The 21,167-nt window shown below is 33.9% G+C and overlaps 1 protein-coding gene across 1 annotated transcript in view; it reads left to right on the top strand.

Annotated features, from left to right (window-relative positions):
• FAF1 (Fas (TNFRSF6) associated factor 1) overlaps positions 1-21,167 on the top strand; it is a 305,387-nt gene that overhangs the window by 197,501 nt on the left and 86,719 nt on the right. The window contains exon 13 of the mRNA XM_004678989.2: positions 14,964-15,118. Coding sequence (XP_004679046.1) covers positions 14,964-15,118 — 155 coding nt within the window. The remainder of the gene's footprint in view (positions 1-14,963; positions 15,119-21,167) is intronic.

Below are 21,167 nucleotides of genomic sequence, written 5' to 3'. Positions count from 1 at the left end.
GGTGGTTGTTTTGGAAGAAAGCATATTTATAGTAATAGATGTTTATAATTTCCATAAATTAAGATTACAGAAAATACAGAAAAATAAGAAGGAAATATATTAACATATAATAACAGTTAATTTTGACATGTTTTTTTAAAACATAGGTTCTTTCCAAATTTTTACTTTATGTGTAATGACTATATTTATGCATAATTAATATAAACTTTAGTTTTATTATCTTGTTAGAGCAGCTTATTTTCATTTAATATTATAGGATAATTTCCTGAATGATGTAGTACAGTATTTTATAATATTTTAACTTTATTAAAACAATTGTTAGTACAGAAAAAGTAAAAACTAAACAACTATATACCCTATACATAGATTTAATAATTACTAAAGTTTGCTATATCTGTGTCTTCTGTAGACAGGCATTTTAACTTCAGCTGTTACAAACTTTAAAAAGAAAAGCATTTGAAATTTATACTTAAGTGAATTTTTTATTTTGATGAATAAATTGTTTATGACTAGTTTTTTGTTTCATTTCCCCAGACTAAAAGATGGCAAATTAGTCTAACAGAAAATAAATCTTGAATTTTTTATTCAAAAGTCAACCAAAAAAATGTGAAAAAATATAAAGTTTCAAATATCTTTTTTAGTCACTGTAACAGTTAAACTTTCAAAGTTATTAAAACATAAACTGCACAAAAACATTTAGGACACCTTTATATATCCATAATTTTTATTAAAGCATTTCAAAGTAAATTGTACACATCATATTTTACCTCTAAAGACTGTGTCATGCAATTTTCAACAATAATGATACTCTCTTATATAATCATAACCATTAGCATATGTAACACAGTTATTAACAATTCCCCAATAACTAATATTCAGTATATATTCAAAATTTACTAAATGCTGCTAAATTACATTTTCAGCTGTTTTTGAAACACAACCATTCAAAGATTATGAATTACATTTGGTTATTAGAGCTCTTAAGTCCTTTTAAACATGCAACCCTTCTCCCTGCCCCCTTTTTTCATAGCATTTACTTTGTAAAGACGTCATACTAGATGATTTACAGAGTGTTCTAGATTCTGAATTTGTGTGATTATTTCCTTGTGATATTATTTAAATTTTTCTCTATCACTGTATTTCATGAGAAATTTTGGAATATTATATCTAAAACCTTTGTTATGTTCAGTTCAAACGTTTGCAAGAATACTTTGTTAGTAATGCTGAGTACTTTAACAGGAGTTTTAATGGTTATAGAGTCTCTCATGTATAGCCATGATATATTTAAACAATTATTGCTGAATACAAACTTCTTTGAAAGAGTATCTAATTTATAGCTTTAAAATTAACTATTTTTCAATTCATTCCTTGGTAAGAATGTATTTGATATATATCTGTCCTGCTGTCCAGCAATATTGATAAGCAGTAGAAATAACTGGAGAGTGTCAGGACCTTTTGTAACTTAAACTGTAGCTCACAAAATTTTTTTTAAAAAAATCCATTTCAAAAGCTGCTATAAGTTATACTATATGTACTTTATACATTTGTGACTATCAATGAAGATGCTTATTTAAATATACAGTATGTTAGTCAAAAGAGAATTTACTAAGTATCTTATACAATGAATTGGCATTTGGGTTATTCAGGCTAATGATCCCCAGAGGAGCATAAACTCTTGCTTATTGCTTTCTGGATATTTCTAATGGAACAAGATTGTTTGCTTTTGATTAATGTCTTGGTATTTTAACAGATGAAAATCATCAGGTCCTGTAATTAAATGTTTTGCTACATAATAGATTCATACCAAAATTCACTGACCTATTTGGACTCCTAAACTGTCTATATCTTTCTCCTCTTGTCTACTCTAAACTTAGTGAAATTTATCCATTTATTATGGTCATCAACCAAATCATGCATATCTCCTTTTAATTTAAGAGGACCTTGTAAGTACAAAAAAAGAAAGGCTACTTCAGATTTATATGGCAATTAGTGATTTATAAATAATTTATTTTATTTATATATATGTATATAAACTACACACACATATATATGTGTAAAATGTGAACAAAACACACTAGAGAGATGCAAACATATATCAGTATTCCCATGGTAAAGAATAGGAAACACAGAAAAATCCCCTGACTTTGACAATGTGCAGGAATAGTAGAGGCCAAGTTAAGCTCAAGTGTTCCAGCACAGAGAAGTATGGTTTACATTACACTCTACCATCATACTTCACTTTTCAGTGCTAACTACTGTACTGCTGGATTATCCTGAATTTCTCTTATCTATATTAAACTTCACCTCTCCTTTACAGATTTTACATGTAAGTGTTCAAGCAAGTATTTCAATATTACTTTTTTTAAACTTCTGAATGAATCATGTTTAAGAAAATGGTCTGTTGACATTTAATATTTTAAAGCAATTGTGACCAATACTGTGGCATTCTAGTAAATTTCTTTCATCTTAAATATCACATGTTTAATTTAAACTGTGGGAGGCACATTAATTTTACCAGGGCAACAGATGAGCCTCAAGTACCAGCATTCTTCACTTGAAGTGAGAAATTGAGTTCCAAGAGTAAATAAAAACAAGATTGAAGGTTTAAATCCTCTGCTAGGCTTTTTGAACTTATATACTCATTAAATGTTTATTGGAGTGGTGGGATTACAAAGGATTTGAGGAGCTTCATCAACTGGTATATAGTTAATCACTAAGTAAAACACTACATTTGATAAAGTGTTTCTCACGATGCCACATTCAATCCATCTTAATGAAAACTGCTTCAAACTGATTTCATTTGAGAGCACTTGGTGCTTAGTGCTTATAGCTCTTTCTGCCTTTTTCTGGAGTAATTCACAATACTGTCCAAAATTGAGCTCCACCTTCAGTAAAACAGGTGTTCTAAGTTAGTGCGTGCATGCACATGCACGTGTGTGTGTGTGTGTGTGTGTGTGTTTAAATAATATTGAGAGAAAGTTTTCGCCTTAATTGTTAGGGATGTTCCTTCAGTTGAAGGTCATAAATACTTAAGAGTTGTCTACTAAAGACCTGGGAGGTTTCCTGCTCTTGGAATGCTCACAGTCTAGTAGGGAAGATAAGAAAGTATAAATAGATCCAGGTAGAGTAATATGCTATAGAAGGAAAGCAAACAGGTACCTCATTTACCTTAGAAGTTCAGAGAAAAGTTTTCTTGAAGAAGTGCCTCTGACCCAAATCTTAAGAATAATACTTAGACAGATAACAGTATTCCAAACACTAGGAAGGCCAAAACTAAAAGCAAAAAGATTAAAATGAGGAAACAGCAGAAAAGTTTGTTGTTGCTGTAGTAAAAAATACAAGACAGGGTTGCATTGCTAGTTATGAAGCTAGGAAGATCATCAGGGCTATGCACGGAAGGGTCTGTGGCTCCCTGCCATTTAAAAGATATTTGCTTAAAGAAACTTATATTTTATCTTTAGATAAAAATGAGAGCCAGTTGTTAGCTTCCTTAATTAAGGTTGCAGAAGAGTTACCACTGGCCACCTTGTGATTCCCTGGGAGTTTTTTAATGAATGTTCTTTTTCTCCTTATAGCCTCCCACCACTCATTCCTGCTGCCCCTGAATTCTTCTCACAACAAAAAATACCCTAGAGAATGATTAGACATTTGTAGTAACTAAAAATCAACAGCAATAAAAATCCCAGTGCCACGGCTTATCTCCCATGTGAAGGATTGTTTCTATCCAAGCATACCCTTGGGAGACTGGGCTTTGATATTTGTAATCCTGTTATACCGCCTTATTTCTTGACTTCATCTTCAGTGCTATTTCTAAATGTTATACATAAATTAATGGAACCAGAACTTATTTCTTAATTTCCCACTTATTAACTCTGGCCCCAATAATGAGTCTGCTTCTGGTCTGAAGCAAAGGAGATAATGAAAATATCTACTTTATATGTTTGTTTTGAGGATTAAATGAAATTTTGCCCACAAATGCACCCTGTTCCATGGCTAAAATAGAACAGTCTAGTAATCACTTATGGACAAATTAGAGAAGTCTATAAATAATTTTAATTGATTTTTTTTCATGCACTTCTTGAACTTGCTGTAAGAGGAGTTCCAGAAAGAAAATTTGAGAATCCCTCTGAGCCTTTCCACCATGAAAATGAGAATTCTTTTTGTAGCCAAATTTGATCACATTTCTTTTCACAACTCAATCCATTTTATTATTTTTTTAAATAATTCATATTATAATTTTAGATTTTATTATAAATGTTTACTAAATTTTGCTTTTTTTGTTTCCTCTGAACTAATGTGTTGTTTGAGAAATATAGTTGAGAAGATGAATGATGTTTATATGCAAAATAATGATAATTTCTTCTTTTCCAACTTGTATTCCTTTTATTTCATGTTTGCTGTATGTTTGCTGTTACTGAAACCTCTAATGCCAAATTAATAGAAGTGGCAGCAGTGCACATCTTTATCCAAAGATTCTAAAGGGAAAAGTTTCTGTTTTCAATATTAGGTAATATATTGGATATGGGTTTGTGATATATGGCCTTTCTGTTGAAGTTGAAGTATGTTCCTTCGGTTCCCATCTTCTTAAAGAGATTTTGACAAAAATGGGTGCTGACTCTTATCAAATGCTTTCTCTGCTATATTAGTTATTATTCATAAGTTTTTCTTTTCTTGTTGATATAATTATTGCCTTGATAAGTTACAGGTATTAAGCCATCCTTGCATCACTGGGAAAAGTCCCACTTGATCATGGTATATAATCCTTGTAATATATTATTGAATCTAATTTGCTAGTATTTTGTTGAAGATTTTTTCAGCAGTATTCATCAGGGATGTTGGTCTTTAGTTTTCTTGTACTATTGTTGTCTCATTATACTATTAATGGTGACGATGGCATTATAAAATTTATTTGGGAGCATTCTCTTTCTTGGATTTTAAGATATAATTTGAGCAGTATGGGTATAAGTTTAAAGATCTGACAGAATATGCTTTTTTTGTTTTAAAAAATGCATTTTATTTGTGTTACATACAAGAACTGAGGTGTAGGCCAGAGATGCAGGAAGGTGAGATGATTCACCAGAGACAGCATAAGGAGCAGAACAGGCAGATCCACTGAAATACACTGCTGGAGGAGCAGCAGGTGAGACAGAAGAGGTCTGCTACACCATGTGGGTCAGCTCCATGGTCAGGGATTGAACTGGTGCTACAGAGCTGTGGGTAGCTTCATACTGCTGAGATTTGACCCCTTGTGTCATTAGGGAGGCCCAGAATTTGCTTTTAAAGTTGTCTGGCCTGAACTTCTATTTATTAATTTTCCCAAAGACCTTTTATATGGTCTTTTTTACTTCTCTTTTATTTTTGCTCTTATTTCCTCCTTTCTTCTACTTTGGATCTTGTTTTGTTCCTCCTTTTCAAGTTGTTTTAGATGGAATATTAAAATTTGGGGTATTTCTTGTCTCTTTATGTAGACTTGTATTGCCCTTATTTACCCTCTTAAAAGTGCTTTTGCCATGAGCCTTAAATAGCTTGTATTCTTGATGGATTAGTCTCAATATACTTTTTTGTTTTGGTTTAATTTCCTTAATCCAGTTGCTATTTTATTTTTATGTATTTAATGTTTTTCCAGGTTTTTCTCCCCCACAATTGATTTATAGATCTATAGCATTATGGTCAGAAAGAAAATGTGTTAGGATTTTAATCTTCACAGTTTTTTTAAAAAAATTTTTTAAAGCATTATTCTTTGTGCATACAGAACTGGGGTACAGGCCAGAGGCTCAGGGGCTGCGAGAGGCCCCACCAGAGACAGAGTGGGCAACAGAACAGGCAGATCCACAAAGTACACTGCTGAGGGGAGCAGCGGGGGGGCCAGGAGTGGTCTGCTGGGACATGTGGATCTCCTCCGGGGCAGGCGGGGATCGAACTCATGCGGAAGTGGCTTTAGCTTCTCAGTGCTTTAACCCGCTGCGCCACCAGGGAGGGCCTATTTTGTATGTAATTTTAAGAAACCTGTTCTATAGCTGATATTAAAATTTTCACTTAAAAGTATGGCACATGGGTGAAGTGGTGGGAAGTCCACAGAGATTATAACTGAGATGAAAAAGTGTACAAAATGAAGAAGAATGTAAAAATACATATATATATATACTAAAATTTTTTTAGTTAAAACAGAATACCAATGAGAACTTTTATATTTGAATTCTGACTCACCATTTACTGACTCTATGCTATTAACTAGGTTATTCAACCTCTCTGAGCATAAACATCTACATTTAAAAACTTGCATAGTTATATATTTAAAAGTTTTGAAATGTATGTGAAATATCTTTAAGGCTGTTTATAGAGATGGATATTGAATAAATCTGCCAAAATTTGGATTTTATTCTAGGCCTTGATATTGTGTAGCTACGTAAGCCTTCACCTTATATTTTCTGAAATGGGAATAAAAGCATCTTGATAATTAGCCCACCTTGAAAAATGATTTCCTTATCTTAACAGTAATCAAATTATCCCAGTGCATATATGAACAAAGCTGAATGGCACTCTTAATTGATATATAAGGACATGCGAGGAGACTGTAGGAGTTAGGCTAAAATAAATTAAGTAGATTGGGGCTCATCATGCCAATCCCTAAATTCAACAAGTAACTTTTGTTGTGGCTAAGCAGTGGATACTTCAAAATATTTTGAGAAGGTGACACTGTAGGCTGTACTCTAGGTGTTCAATAATATGGTAGCAGTTTGTAGAATGGATTAGAGAGAAGTTCATGTCTATGGAAACCGAGCAACTGTATTTATTTTTGTATATGTGTACTTGTGGAATATCAAGCTATGATTAGAAAATTATAGTACAGTAATGACACAGTGTAGTTTACAAACTTTTGACCTCTAAATTTCATGCCTGTTGGCTTTTGTATGCCTTTTTTGTACATATGTATCTTCTAGTATCCTGTTTCTTCCACACTCTCCTTGGAGCACCTAACAAAATAGAAAAGAATAATACTGCTTTTGTCATAGACCTACACTTGTATTCTGGCCTTTCTTTCCTCTGTGGAACATTTCAGTAGAATCTGTTGACTTTGTATCTGCCTTGTCATTTATAGTCTTTTATGAAAAGCTGTGGTAAGAAAATCAAAGCATTTCCACGGTTAATAGTGCCATACAGTATCTTTAATAAAGGTATGGGAAACATAATTTCTCTGGCTTATGCACTTATGAAAAACTATAAAAGGGATAAAGAAAAATACAACAACCCATTATAGAAAAGGAATATAGAACAGTATTTCACTGAAAAGAAAAGAAAAATTACTCTAAAATATGAAAAGATGCTTTGCATCTTCCATAATACAAATGATACACATTAAAATTATATTAATGTATCAGTTTTATAGTAGCAAAAATGTTTGCTATTCATAGTAGCATTATTTTATATATATTTATATACTTACGTATATGAGAAATAAGATAAATAGAAGAATATGTATTACAGTATGGTATAATAACAAAACCTAGAAATATCTAAAATGTCATTATATGGTGGAATAATATGCTACCATTTTAAAAAATGAAGCCACATCATATATAATGATGTAGAATGATAATGAAGATATATTGTTAGGGGGAAAAAGCATTAATAACATAAAAATTATATGTGTTTACAGATTTATTATAAATAATTTTGAAATACTTGGATCAAGCACTTACTATGATTTCAGCTACCCTCTCTGGGTTAAATGGGGCTGGCTGGACCACCCTAGCGGTATAGGCTCTCCATGATCTTTGCGTGAAGACTAGACTAGGTGCACACCAAGTAGCAACCTATGGGTCCTCCTTTGTCTACATCATGGTTCCTAGTTGGTGTTTACAAAATGTGGTCTCCTCCTTCTTACTAACCAGAAGTCAGGTCATTTGCCCTAAGAGAGTAATAGTTATAATTCCTTAGAGTGTAATTCCAGACCCATTTTTAACTGAGGTGATATTGGTTTACATCACTATATACATTTCAGGTGTATAGCTTCATACCTCAACATCTGTATATAGCACTTCACACCTGCCACTAACGACCAAGATTTCATCCAACTTCAATCAATCCCTTCCACCCATTCCAGTGTTACTCCTATCCTCCTATACCTACCACCCCTCCCCCACTATTCTGTTATCAGAATAAGGGTTTTTATGTCTCCAATGTGTAAATTCATGTTGTTTGTCTTTCTCTGGCTAATTTATTTCACAGTCCCCTCAAGGTCTAGCCAGTTTGTTACAAAGGTAGGCTTTCATCCTTTTTATTTTTTTTATAATAGAGCATTATGTTGTATGTGTGTTTATATATATAAATATATATATATATATATATGTTCTACATAATAGAGCATTATGTTGTATGTGTGTTTATATATATATATATACATATATATAAACACACATACAACATAATGCTCTATTATAAAAAAAATAAAAAGGATGAAAGATATATATATATATATATATATATCTTCATCCATTCACCCCTGGAATGGGCACTTAGATTGTTTCCATATCTTAGTTATTGTGAATAGTGCTGCAGTGAACATAGGGGTGTACATTTCTTTTCAAATCAATGTTTTGTGTTCTTAAGATAGATACCTAGAAGTGGAATTGCTGGATTACACAGTAGTTGAAATAAAGTGGGACCCTCAGGCTGGTGGAACCAGGCCAGGGAGGGGCAAGGGAGCCCATAGTAGTTATCTTTCAATTTTTTTTTTTTTTAGTAACTTACTCAATAGTGATTGCACTAGTTTACATTTCCACAGTTACTGTATGAGGGTCTCCTTTTCTGTGAGTCTATTTTTTTTTAAAGATTTATTTATTTATTCATACAGAACTGGGGTACAGGCCAGAGATGCAGAGGGTGAGAGGATTCACCAGAGACAGCAGGGAGCAGAACAGGCAGATCGACGAAGTACACTGCTGAGGGGAGCAGCGGGAGGGTCAGGAGAGGTCTGCCGCGCCATGTGGTCACCTCTGGGGCAGGCGGGGATTGAACTCATGCGGAAGTGGCTTAAGCTTCTCAGTGCTGTGCTTTAACCCGCTGTGCCACCAGGGAGGGCCATTCTGTGAGTCTATTGGGCCAAGAACTAATCCTTTGAAATTTGTTTTTCTTCAGATTTTCTGAGTTCATTTATGATTCCATATAAAATACCACTTTTTTTTTTTTATTACTAAGGATATCTTAACTAGCCTAATGTAAGAGTTAGGATCGAGTTTGGTTGCTTATAACAGAAAAATTGAAATTAATGATGAGTTCCACAAAGCAGAAGTTAATTTTTCTCTTTCCTTCCATAAGTTCAGAGATAATGTATCCATAGCTGATATGGCACTTAAAAAAGTCTGAAACTCAGGTTCTTTCTATCATATCATATCATCTGTGTGATATGACTCAGATTGGCATGACTCAGGGTAAGTGTTAGAGTTTGACTCTGGCAATGTAAGAGTCTGCTTACATTGCCAGAACTTAGTTACATAGCAACATTTGTTTAAGGTGGGCTGAGAAATGTATTATTTCAGTCAGCCATTAATCCAACTTAAATGAACAAGAGATTTCCTCACTAAGGAAGAAACAGAAAATATTTAGGGATTACTAAAAGTCTTTGATACTAGTATTAAATGAGTGAATAAAAGTTACTATGATTCTGTATGCTTAAACTCAACCTAGCTTGTTTTTATAATTTACAGTATTTTACTTTGAAATCTGCCAGAGAATACTTGACAGTATTAAAAAGTTGCTAAGTATATGTACCTACAAATCATTGGGACTCCGTAATTTTCAGCAAAAATATACTATCTTCAATTTATTTCTTAATGAAAATTTATGGATGCTGGGCTGTGCCTATGAACATCAATCTAGAGAAACAGGACTGTGGAAGTGAGCAGTTTTCAGGGATGACCCTTATTAGATGCTGGATTTAAAGTAGTAAGACAGCTACAAAGGATATTTTGAGATACTTGGGCGACATTTGAATATGGCCTTTGTACTAGATAAAATTGTTGCAGTAGTGTGACAGGGCAGTCCCCAGGAAAAGAGGAGGTTCCAGGTTCCCTGCCCCATCCTGGAGCCTCCACTTTTCCTGGGGACCACTCTGCTAAAGTAGTATTAATTGTCTTGGGTATGATGAACATACTATGTTGTGTGTGCGATGTCCTTGTTTCTTAAGACACAGATGATAAGGTAGTTAAGGTTGAAGTGTCTTGATATGTTTCAGGGAAAGAAGTGTAAAAAGAATGATAAAGCAAATAAGGCAATTGTTAATATTTGGTAAATCTTGGTAAAGAATAAATGTTTATTGTATCAATTGTATCAATAAACCATGCTCAAACATAAAAATAAAATTACAATATAGTGATGCTGGTTATTATGGTGATAATAGGAAAGGAAAAGTGAATTGGGAAAGGGGGAAATAAAATTGGTTTTAATTTACACAAAGGAAATTACTTTTTATTTGAATTCTTATATTGAAAAAACTATTAGTATTTGTAGCCATTTCTAGAAATTATATAAACTTAAAAACTCAACACAGATTAGACATGATATGGTGTTCTAAAAAGAAACTAGGCAGTTTCTATCTCAGCAATATTTTCTGAGTGCCTGCTCTGTGCCTGGCTAAATTTGAGACACAGCCAGCTTTTTTCTTCCAGCTCTAATGTTCTAGGTTTCTGTGATGCTAAGAGTCTAAATACAGTAACTACTGTAGTTCAAGGCCAAGTCACAGTGGCTTCAGGCAGCTTGACATTTCTTAAGCATCAACTTCTAGTACCTTAGCTGGATCTGAATGTGAAGATTAGTGAATCCCTGAAGGCAGGGTCACAATTGAGCATTCTAACTAAGAGCTGTTTTATCTTTAGTTGCTTTATTTTCGTAGCTATCATTTCTCTTGAACATTGCTTTCACATAACTAGTTTTGGATAGTTCGAGAATCTTTATTCTAATAGCTATATTTTATTTAGCAATTACTATGGGCCAGGCATTATAGATCAGTAATTTACCTACTGTATCCACAACCCTTACAAATTCCATTTTGACTTGCTGTCACATACTTGGTGAGTTGGCAGAACTGAGTTTAGCATAGCGCTGTTGTACCTTAAATCTTGGAGACTTTCCTTCATACTACGTTACCAAACCCAGATCACAAGGAATTGGAAGACAGCGTAGCTGGGCTGCTTGCCTTTGTTGTCTGCCAGACTTCCATCCTCTCTAACAAATAAGAAAGGACAAATAAAATATAGTTGTTTTTAATGCCCTGATCTTAATGCTTAATCATATGGAACTCAGTGAAATCTCTGATTCTCCATAAGCCAATCCCCCTCCAACTCTTTGAGGGCAAGGCAACTTTGTTTTATTCATCTTTATAATTTCAATGCCTAACACATAGGCTCTCCGTAAATGTTATTGAACTAAATTATTAATGTGCAAAAAGGGGGAAGTGGTTATAGTAATGGAAAACAAAGTATTTTCTTAACTTTTTTCCTATGCACTCCATGCCCTTTCTTTGCAAAAGCAGCTTTCTGATATGCTGAACTCAGTTCTCACTGTTTTGGCTTGCGTTTAATTGAGTTCAATAAAATAATCAAAAATCTGAGTCTGGGGCTCATTGATTAGTGTCTACAATTTACTCAGAGATTTGTGGCCCAAATTTTGCTGTACTTGGATACTACTAAAAACCTATACTTTGCTTATTTTTATTGTGATAATACCAGAAGAAGAAAAAAATTGTTGAAAGCTTATTATGTTATTTTGAAAGCTACCATGGGAGTACCCCATCCTGAAGATCCTCTTCTTATACTCTTTTTTTTTATCATCTCTTTTCTCACAGTTTAGAGCTTACAGTGAATTTTTTTTAAGTGTGTTTTCCTGGCATCTCATGTTTAACAGTGTCAGGGGTTTGTGTCCCTGGAACGAAAACTGTTTCTCCAGAGCTTTTTTTCTCTTAGCTTCCAGTGAAAAGAGGGGCGAGGCGAGCCAGTCGCTTACCACAAAGCAATGCCACCACAAAGGAAAGATTAAGGGTTTAGAGAGAGGTCAATGTGGGTTTTTCTCTAACTAAACACTTTCCTAAAGTTTCCTTGTGGAAAAATAATGAAGTCATCTCAGAGTTTTTAAAGAATTTTTATTTCTTTTTCACCGTCTGCATTCGCTTGTCTTCTCAGCATGGATGTTTAATCTTCCTAGGCTTTGTGAATTGGCCCAAATGAATAAGTGGTGAGCTGTCTCTCTAGGAGCTAGAGGCTTATTCTAAGGGCCTAATCACTGAGTAAACACATCTTTGCCCTCCCTCTCAGAACTGCGATATAATAGTCGAGATTCTAGCACAGTAACCTGGATATTGCAGGGACCAATGCTTTGAAATGCAGAATGGTTGATCCTCCAAAACAGACAGTGCCTGATCTTCGCCTGCCTCTTTCTTCTTTTTTAAATTAAATATTGCCAAAGAGATGCTGTTTTATTGCTTGATATTGTGCATTAGTGCCCTGGATTTCCAAGTTTAGTTTCAGTCAACACTGTTGGCTGCACTTATGGGGAACTCTGCATGTTGGATTTCTTAGTAGCCTCTTCAGCACATGTGTGTTTGGTTTGGAAGAGCATTTAAATTAAATCAGGGAGATAGCAATGTAAATCGCTAATCTCTTTCCCAAAGTCTAAATGTTCCATTGCAATGTTCTTGAGAGAATTAGGCATTTTAAAGATTTAGCCATTGCCATTGTGTGGTTAGAAATATGCTGATTTTAAAATGGACAGCTCTCTTGTTCCCAGTGTCTCATTAAATGGAGTTGCTGAGATACGATCAGCCAGAATTAGAGGTTGACATCCCTCTGTCTGTTGAACTAGAGAGCTCCTAAGAAGAGGCGCTCTGAATTTGTTAGTGCTGCCAGGTTCATGTTCCTTTCTCTAAAGCAGCAGCCTCCTAGATTATTTTACTAAAATGATTTGGCACTGCTGCTGCTATTTGGTATCTTTTTGCCAGGGGGCTGTGGTTGATATCAGCATTCAAGTTTCTTTCATCAAACATGCTGAGACCTATGCTGGTTTAGGGATGCAAGAAGAATGAAAGAGTCCCACTCCTCACCCGGGAGGACTTTGTGTAGAGGGGAAACTAGTAAATAATTATAATACTGATAGGAAGAAGCAGAGACCCAGAAAAGGAAGCTCTTAATTCTGCCTGAGAGCATCAGGGAAGATTTCAGAGGCATTTATTTGATTTGAGCCTTTAAGGGTGAGTAGGAATTTACCGGATAAGTATCTCTCCAATAATGTATCTGATTACAAACTTCCTAGAAGCTAGCTACACTTAACTGCAAACATCAACATAGATATAGAAACCCCAGAGTCTTTCCTGTTCACCATTTTATCACCATTACTTCCTGCTGGGCCTGACACAAAAGAGTATTTCAGCAAATGCTTGTTGGAAGATGAATAAATGAATTGACACATAGAAGCTCTTACTCTTGCCCTACTTATGCTCTCTGTCCATGTCCCCATTACATTCTGTCTCTGAGGATTTGTATACACTGCCTTGTTTGGCATCTTCACATTCTATGAGCACTCCACAACATGACCAAAATGTGGTTGATGTCCCTTCTACTACTGTATGTTATCAAAGAAAGAACACTATGCTTAAAGTCCAACAGTCTGGATTCCAACCCCAAATGCAGTACTTACTTCCTAGTTGTGGCATTTAGGACAAGTCAGTTTTCTGAAACTCAGTTCTCTATCTGCTGATAAAGTTAAAAATGCTGTTTTATGTGTTTATCCTGGGGATTTATGTAGTAATAGGTGTGGAACAGTACCTCCTAACCACAGTAGATGCTTGTGGATTCTTAATTTAGCCTGTCTAACATAGGCTACCCTCATCTACTACAAAATGTACCTTTGAAGGTATACCTTTTAAGGATCATATTATTGTTATTATTGTTATTGTTATTATTATTATCATCATTATCATCATCATCATCATCATCATCATGATGTGAATAATTCCAAGCATCATAGTTCATTAACCTTTCATCAGCATGAGCCTTATCTTTTTCTACAAATGTCTTTCTTTTGTTTAGAATCACACATCACAACTTTTTCTTTATTATTATCACATCCTTATTTAATATGAAAAGATCCTAGAGTTCCTTGAAATTTTCCTTTGCCAAAATTTCACAGATAGATTTATATGTTATCTTCACCATAAAATTTTATCTTTCCATTTCATAGTAACTATGACTATTCTTAAACTCAATGGTTTTACAAGTAGCTCAGTAAGTTAGTCGAGAACAATTTAGGCACTTTGTCATCATTGTTGTTAGCTCTGACATACTACAAATTATGTAGCTTAATTTCAGTTTTTAGTTTTATTATTTTATTGAATAACCAACTATGACAGAGGACACTTCTAAGAGAAAAATGTCATTTCATGAAAACAAGTTTTCTCATGGCAAAATGGAAAAAAATAACAAGCTGTATTTGGGCACTTTTTGAAATCCAAACTAGAAAGAATTCATGTTAAATGAACTTTTATCATCTTTTAAAATTGCAATTAGATGTTATCTGCTCTTAAATACGGAACACAGTAAGAGTTTTGAAATTATTTATGGAAAACCAAACTTCATTTTTCTTTATGATTATGTATCAAATGTGAAGAATGGTAGGTTACTTTTATTTAAAGAGAATTTAATTCTGTTGTGATTTCTGCTTGAGATAATGCTTGCCTGTGTTAACAGGACTCTGTGACAGCAGCCTGTAAAATGGAATATAACCATCCTACCTTCTTTAAAACATAAACAAGCAAAATTTATGTATGTTAGTAGAAGCTTTAGTAACTCCAGTGCCACATATTCTTTTAGGGAATTGTATTTAATTTTTATCTTTGTAAAGACAAACTCTTCAAAATTCAAGATATCTTACATTAGCAGATATTTTAATTCATCAATCTTTTCTCCTCTTTTCAGAGAAAGCTTCTTGCTATCTACCTCCACCACGATGAAAGTGTATTAACCAACGTGTTCTGCTCACAAATGCTTTGTGCTGAATCTATTGTCTCTTATCTGAGTCAAAATTTTATAACCTGGGCTTGGGATCTGACAAAGGACGCCAACAGAGCAAGGTAATACTATTGTTCACAAGTTATAAGTTGGGCTTCTATTTTTTTTCAAAGCCATCATTAAGTCTGGTTTCTTATCATAAACATTTTTATTCTCAAACATTAAATTCTCTCCCATTACATTTAATTAGATAAAAGCTGTTTTTCATAGCTAATATATGCAGTTTTTTATAATTATGAAAATATACCTTAACTTTGAGATTTCTTTAAAAATTTCAACAACACGAAACCAAAATCAAAATATATTGTTTTATTCATTTTGCAATAAAACAGCTATAGTACATTTCTATGTATGGTATGTTCTAATTTCTAATGTTATAATAGGTTGTTGGACATGTAGAGAAAAAAAATCCTACTCTTAATAATGTTCCGAAAAAACAAGACAAATCTAATATATATTCCTAGTAGTAAGTTTATTTTTTAATAATTTCAGTGAAGAAGGCAGGACATTCTGGACCAGTCCAGTGGAGTTGGTAATAGCTTAACTCTAGCATATGCTAATTGATGTAATCGCTTTATTGCACACATTCTTTTGCACACAGCCAGCAATACATCCATATTCTCAATAGGGAAAAAAAATCCCTTTTCCTAGCTGTCAGGATAAATTTACTTAGTTTGTTAATCATAATATCTGTATAAGTGATGAATAATTCTTCATATTTTGCCCATTTGAGTTGCCCTTCTGAAATATTTCATCATGTTTAATTACACATGTGGCTATAATATCCCGTGATGCTACTTTGGGTGAGTTAACACAGTCATAATCACAGGCTGCTGGTTTATGAACAGGGAGATTAAATTAATTCATTTCAAGGCAAGCATAGTGTAGTAACCTAATTTAAATGATTATAAAACAGTTAGAAATCATCTGATTTGTCTTTTTATTATTTTATAGCTAACTGAAATTTTGCTCATCTTTTTTACTTTGTTTTATAAAGTGATCTGAATCTAAAAAAAAGATGATTCTTCCCTTAAATGTGAAGCAAAAGAATGTTGAAGCAATTTCTTCATCTAATACTTCATTTCTTTAAGCAAATGGATAGGAAATTTCATAGGATGACTTCGTTCTGCCTTGGAAATGTTCCCTGTTATATATAAATAAAGAACCTTTAGCACCTGTATTTGTTTAAATTAAATCAGGTTATTATTCACACTCAGTTAAAGGTGATGAAAAGCAGTGCCAAAAACAGATAAAAATGCAGCATCGAATGTCTTTCATGAGGCAAAATACATAGACTGGAGACTTGGCTAAATCTTTTGCCATTCACTGGCAGTAAGGAATCTCCTCCTTTCCTTTTATCCACAACTTGATGGAGAAGGAAACACTATTTCTAAACCATCTGTAGTGGCTAAGTTCAGCAGGCTACCTGCTGTTATTTTGTTCTATCCTCCATTTAATTCTTTAGTTCCTTTTATTTTACAATGACAAAAAATTGCAGTGTAGTTTCTTTTGAAAAACAGTGTTTGAGGGTTTTTTTTATGACTGGCAATCAACAGCCATGTAATTGCTTTGTTATGTTTTACTAAAGAAGTCTGTTAAGTAGCACAACTTTGATACACTAGTAATAAGAGTTTGCAGGTTACAGAGACACCTGTGGTGACCAAAGCGACAGAAGCTGCTTATTAGAAAGAGCCAGTACAGCTGTGTCCTATTAACTCCTTATGACACTTTTTTAAAACACAAAATAAAGGCCTTGTTTAAGGCTTTAGAGCTATTTCTCAGTGAATTGCAGGACTAACTATGCAGTATGATAGGATATTTCCATCTACATTTTTTAAATACATGATAGTCATTATTAAGTCTCTGTCATGAAAATAAAAAACTACGTTAAAGACTGAAAATAGAAACATCTGGGGTTTCAATTTAGTATATATTTATATGAACAAAAAATAGGGCTATGAGGAAGTAGAAAATAACTATTTCTGAAATTTAACATACTTGGCATCTTTATTCAAGATCAAATTCTGTCCATATAACAAATTAAAAACTATCCTATATTAAGGTATTACATTTTTCTATATAAAGTAACATAGGTACTTTTCATGCACATGTCTGTCATTACTAATGTTAGGGCAAATGGGAAAACATTTGTTCTATTAATTCTTTACAAACACATAAGATGAAAATTCATAGGAATGAAATACTTCCCAAATAAAGTGGGTTACCTTTTGATATATGACATAGTAAGAGAATTAATTAGGCTGATTTATTGCCCCCAAAAAGGGTTTGTTTAGCTCAGCCACAGTTTTCTTACCACCTGTCATAGATTCATCTTTAAAAAAATTGTCTAATTGGGTTTCCATCTCTAATCTTTCTTGGATTTTTATCACTGCATATATCCAAAGGTGTTTGTCATGAAAATTAATTGCACCATCCATTTGATGCTATTAACACTACGTAACAAAACCTCAAACTTTCACTCTCAATTCAGTAGAGGATTGCTGGACTTATATTTATTGATCAGTGGGCTATATATCAAAAGTTTTTGTGCCACCATTTGCATACTTCCAGATAATAAAAATGGGACTGATTAATATAGAGAAATTTAGAAGAAATTTTTAGAAGTGACAAATAAGATTCTTGATATGGATTTCCTTTTAACTATGATTTCTTTATGACAAATGTTAAAGTCTAGAAATAAATGTCTGGTAAGTGGTTTGTCTGATCCCATGTCTTGCTGTCTAGTTCAGGCTAATAAAAATTTAGAGAATGTAAGCTTTTTAATCTGGATGCTTCCATCGTAGTTTTCTGGGTTTATGCTTAATATTAGTATCTGAGGACATTTATGCTCAAAATGGGAAGGAACTTACCCAGCAAATTTACTTTTGCTTAGTAAATTCTGTGGGTAAGCTTCCAGAAACATTAGTCCTCTACAATTTGCTATGAATGTCTTGTGTGTGTAGAAAATAAGTGAAGAATATTGAACTAAGTGAATGATTTGATAAATTCAACCAGAATTTGAATATCAGTCACTATTATAAGTTAAGCTTTGTGATTAACTTTGTCTATGAGACAAACTGGAATTTAAACAAAGTATTCCTATAGAGTGACTCTCTTAATCTTCCCTGTGAGGTTGATTATTTGGATATCCCATCTTCAAAATTATCTAATAACTTTCTAAGTTAAATATTCAATTTAATCAACCTGTGTCTGTATAAAATGCATTAGAACATCATCTAGATTGATTTTAGAACATTCCAAATATGAATTGAGGTGTAAACTTTAATAGTAAGGACTATGTGCCTATTTTCTCCCCCACTAAATTTGATCTCCTGGAAAGTCTTTTCCATTTTAAAATAGCAGGCAGAATATTCTTGTTATTCTGAAGTGCTCCAAAGTATTATTTCTTAAATATCCATATGGGCAATGATCTTAGAAACCATAGAATATATATGTAAATGAAAGCATAGAATATATATGTAAATGAAAGAACTAAAAATTGACAAAATAGTAAGCAGGGTGATTCTACAAATCACTTCTAGAAGTAGCTAAAAAAAATCTTCAGAAAGGCAATATATTCTTTCATGTTTATTCGATGAGTAAACATTTACTTCATGTTTAATATGAACCAGTAGCCATGCTATGCACTGAAGGCAAAAAGCAGAAAAAGAGACACAGTGCTAATGCTCATAGTCTAAAACACTCGTAGTCTAGTAAGCAAGACAAACATTTAGAGCTAATATACAATAGAAGTATGTGTAAGATGCATTGAAAGTATAATGAACTTCATTGTGATCTGCTGTTTCTGGTAGGAACAGAGAAGGAATTGAAAGAGATGCCATATGGGAATGATAAAATTAGAATTTTATTCTATTTAGAGATTTTTATACTAGCAACTTTTCTAGTTTATTGGGATGCAGATATTTGCTGTGCTTACGAAAGGATGTCAGTAATTTAGACCTTATAATTAAGTATCCAAAATGAAGGATAGTAGTAGACAAAATTGTGGAGCAAAGAAAATACAGAAGACATTAACCAGCTAATGTAATCCTGTATAGTCCAAACCCAATTGAGGATTAAGGTCAACCATCTATGCTGGACAGATCCTAGGGAGTTTTGTCAGTGAGTCATCCCAATATTTGGCGTACACTTAATGGCGGTCAGTGGAGTAGGGACCATGTACTCTTTTGGATATGTAGCCCTGAGAAAAACATCATGAATTTAGCTAATAAAATTAAAATGTTTTTTAGCATAATATATTCTTAGTGAATGTTACTTGGCTATGAAAGAATAATTTATTTAAATTCAGAATAGACATCACCTCTTGAAAACCTTGTCTCTCACCATCATTCGCTTGGCACAGTCTGGCTTAAAATGTACATTTTTGTATGTTGCCATAATGTCCCTATACTAATTTATATTGATGACACTCGTTATCTTATATAGTGATTGTGTATCTACTTGCTAGCTAGGTTACCAGTTCCCCAAAGGAGCTATGTCTGTGGTCTCACTGCATTACACAGTGTCTTTTAAAAAGTATTATATTGATAAGTGTATGATCTCTAATAGACTTGGTTAAAAATAATGGATGAGAAACCAGCTTGGGTAGTGGAAAGAGCTTTGGAAATGCTGCTATGTCCCTTAATTACTTGCTCCTTCTTCCCAGCTAGTAATAAGACTAATAAAACAATAGCCTTCATAATCATGTAGAATGAACTAAAAATGTACAAGTGGAACCTTGTCTTCTGCCACCCTGTAGCAGTCACAGATATTTGTAGCCTAGATGCTCATGTGCCCCCACACATTCATAAGTTAGTAGGAAAAGAAAGGCTTTAATTCCAAGCCAGATGAGCTTATCCAGTAGTTCCAGAGTTTCTCCCCCAGACACAGCAGTTTTCTGTGATACCCCTGAAGCAATGGACCTCTCAAACTGGACCATTTTCAGGTGGTACTCTGAACCTTTTGTAATAGTGATGCCAGTGATTTGAGTAAACATAGCCATAGGACGAGACTGTAGACTGGTTACATGGTGAGATAGGCCAAGTAGTCACGAAAGTTCCATTTGGGTACCATCAGAATTAAATATCAATAGCACTATATAAAGCCTTAGCACAATAACTGTTAATTTTCTTTCCTCTATTGGAACTATTTGGGTATGCCTACTTGATGCATGGAAATATTGGCACATGAGCACCTTTTGTTCTCAGTTCTGGGTTCTTTGCTGAAGTTCCTTTATCAAGGAAAGTCATGAAGTGTGGAAAAGTAAACCACCAATGTTAACCAGTAATAAGTGTGTCAGTGTCTCTTCTGTTCAGGCAAAGGCCTCAGTGCACCCCATATAGGTAACTGGTGTAGATTATCTATTTGTGCAAACTTAAACATTTGATTTGCCTAGGACAGTGCCAGGTGAATATCAACAAGCTGAACTGCTAGTTGAGTGCTGAAGAATGAGTCACTTATATGTAAGTTCCTGAGGTGAAAATGTTTCACACATCAGTATACATGCTATGAAGTGTTAAATCGAACATTGCACACTATTTCTAAGCAGTGTTCAGAGTAGCTGCAAACAGTTCCCTAGGAATTGCTGACAATGCCTGAGTTACACTGGTTGCATGTAACATATAGATAGCATTTAATTAAGTTTTGTACACATAGTTAGTACCAGTGTTCATATACAGGATTCTACTGTCTGTCAATATTAGCTTTTGAACTTAAAGCTCTAGAGTGCAATATTTCAGTCCACAATAAACTTCTGCTGCTATGCTGACAGGTACTTGTTAGCCGTAATATTCAAGAGATAGTTTTCCACATTACTTATTCTTTGGCAAGAGTTAATTGACCTAAGCATGCATTATCACTAGGCTGTCTTCACCTGCACTTTCAATGTCAGTAATTAGCCATATTCACAGTGGCTTACCCTTAATTCCAAACTACTCAGTGGTTCATGCCTGGGTGCAGGCTAGCTGACCAGGTTACTCTAACCCAACACTTCCATTTGATCCAACAAAGATAGCCCAGGTGTGGGGTCTGCGTGGGAGTCACAGGAGTGTTAATTTCCAGCTGCTACCCTAAGGAACAGATATGGATTCTGTAGAAGTAGCTGACAAAACA

Source organism: Condylura cristata, unplaced genomic scaffold (genome assembly GCF_000260355.1).
Source record: "Condylura cristata isolate star-nosed mole 26May11 unplaced genomic scaffold, ConCri1.0 scaffold00008, whole genome shotgun sequence".
NCBI classification, from domain to species: Eukaryota; Metazoa; Chordata; class Mammalia; order Eulipotyphla; family Talpidae; genus Condylura; species Condylura cristata.
This window is presented reverse-complemented; position numbering and strand designations above follow the sequence as displayed.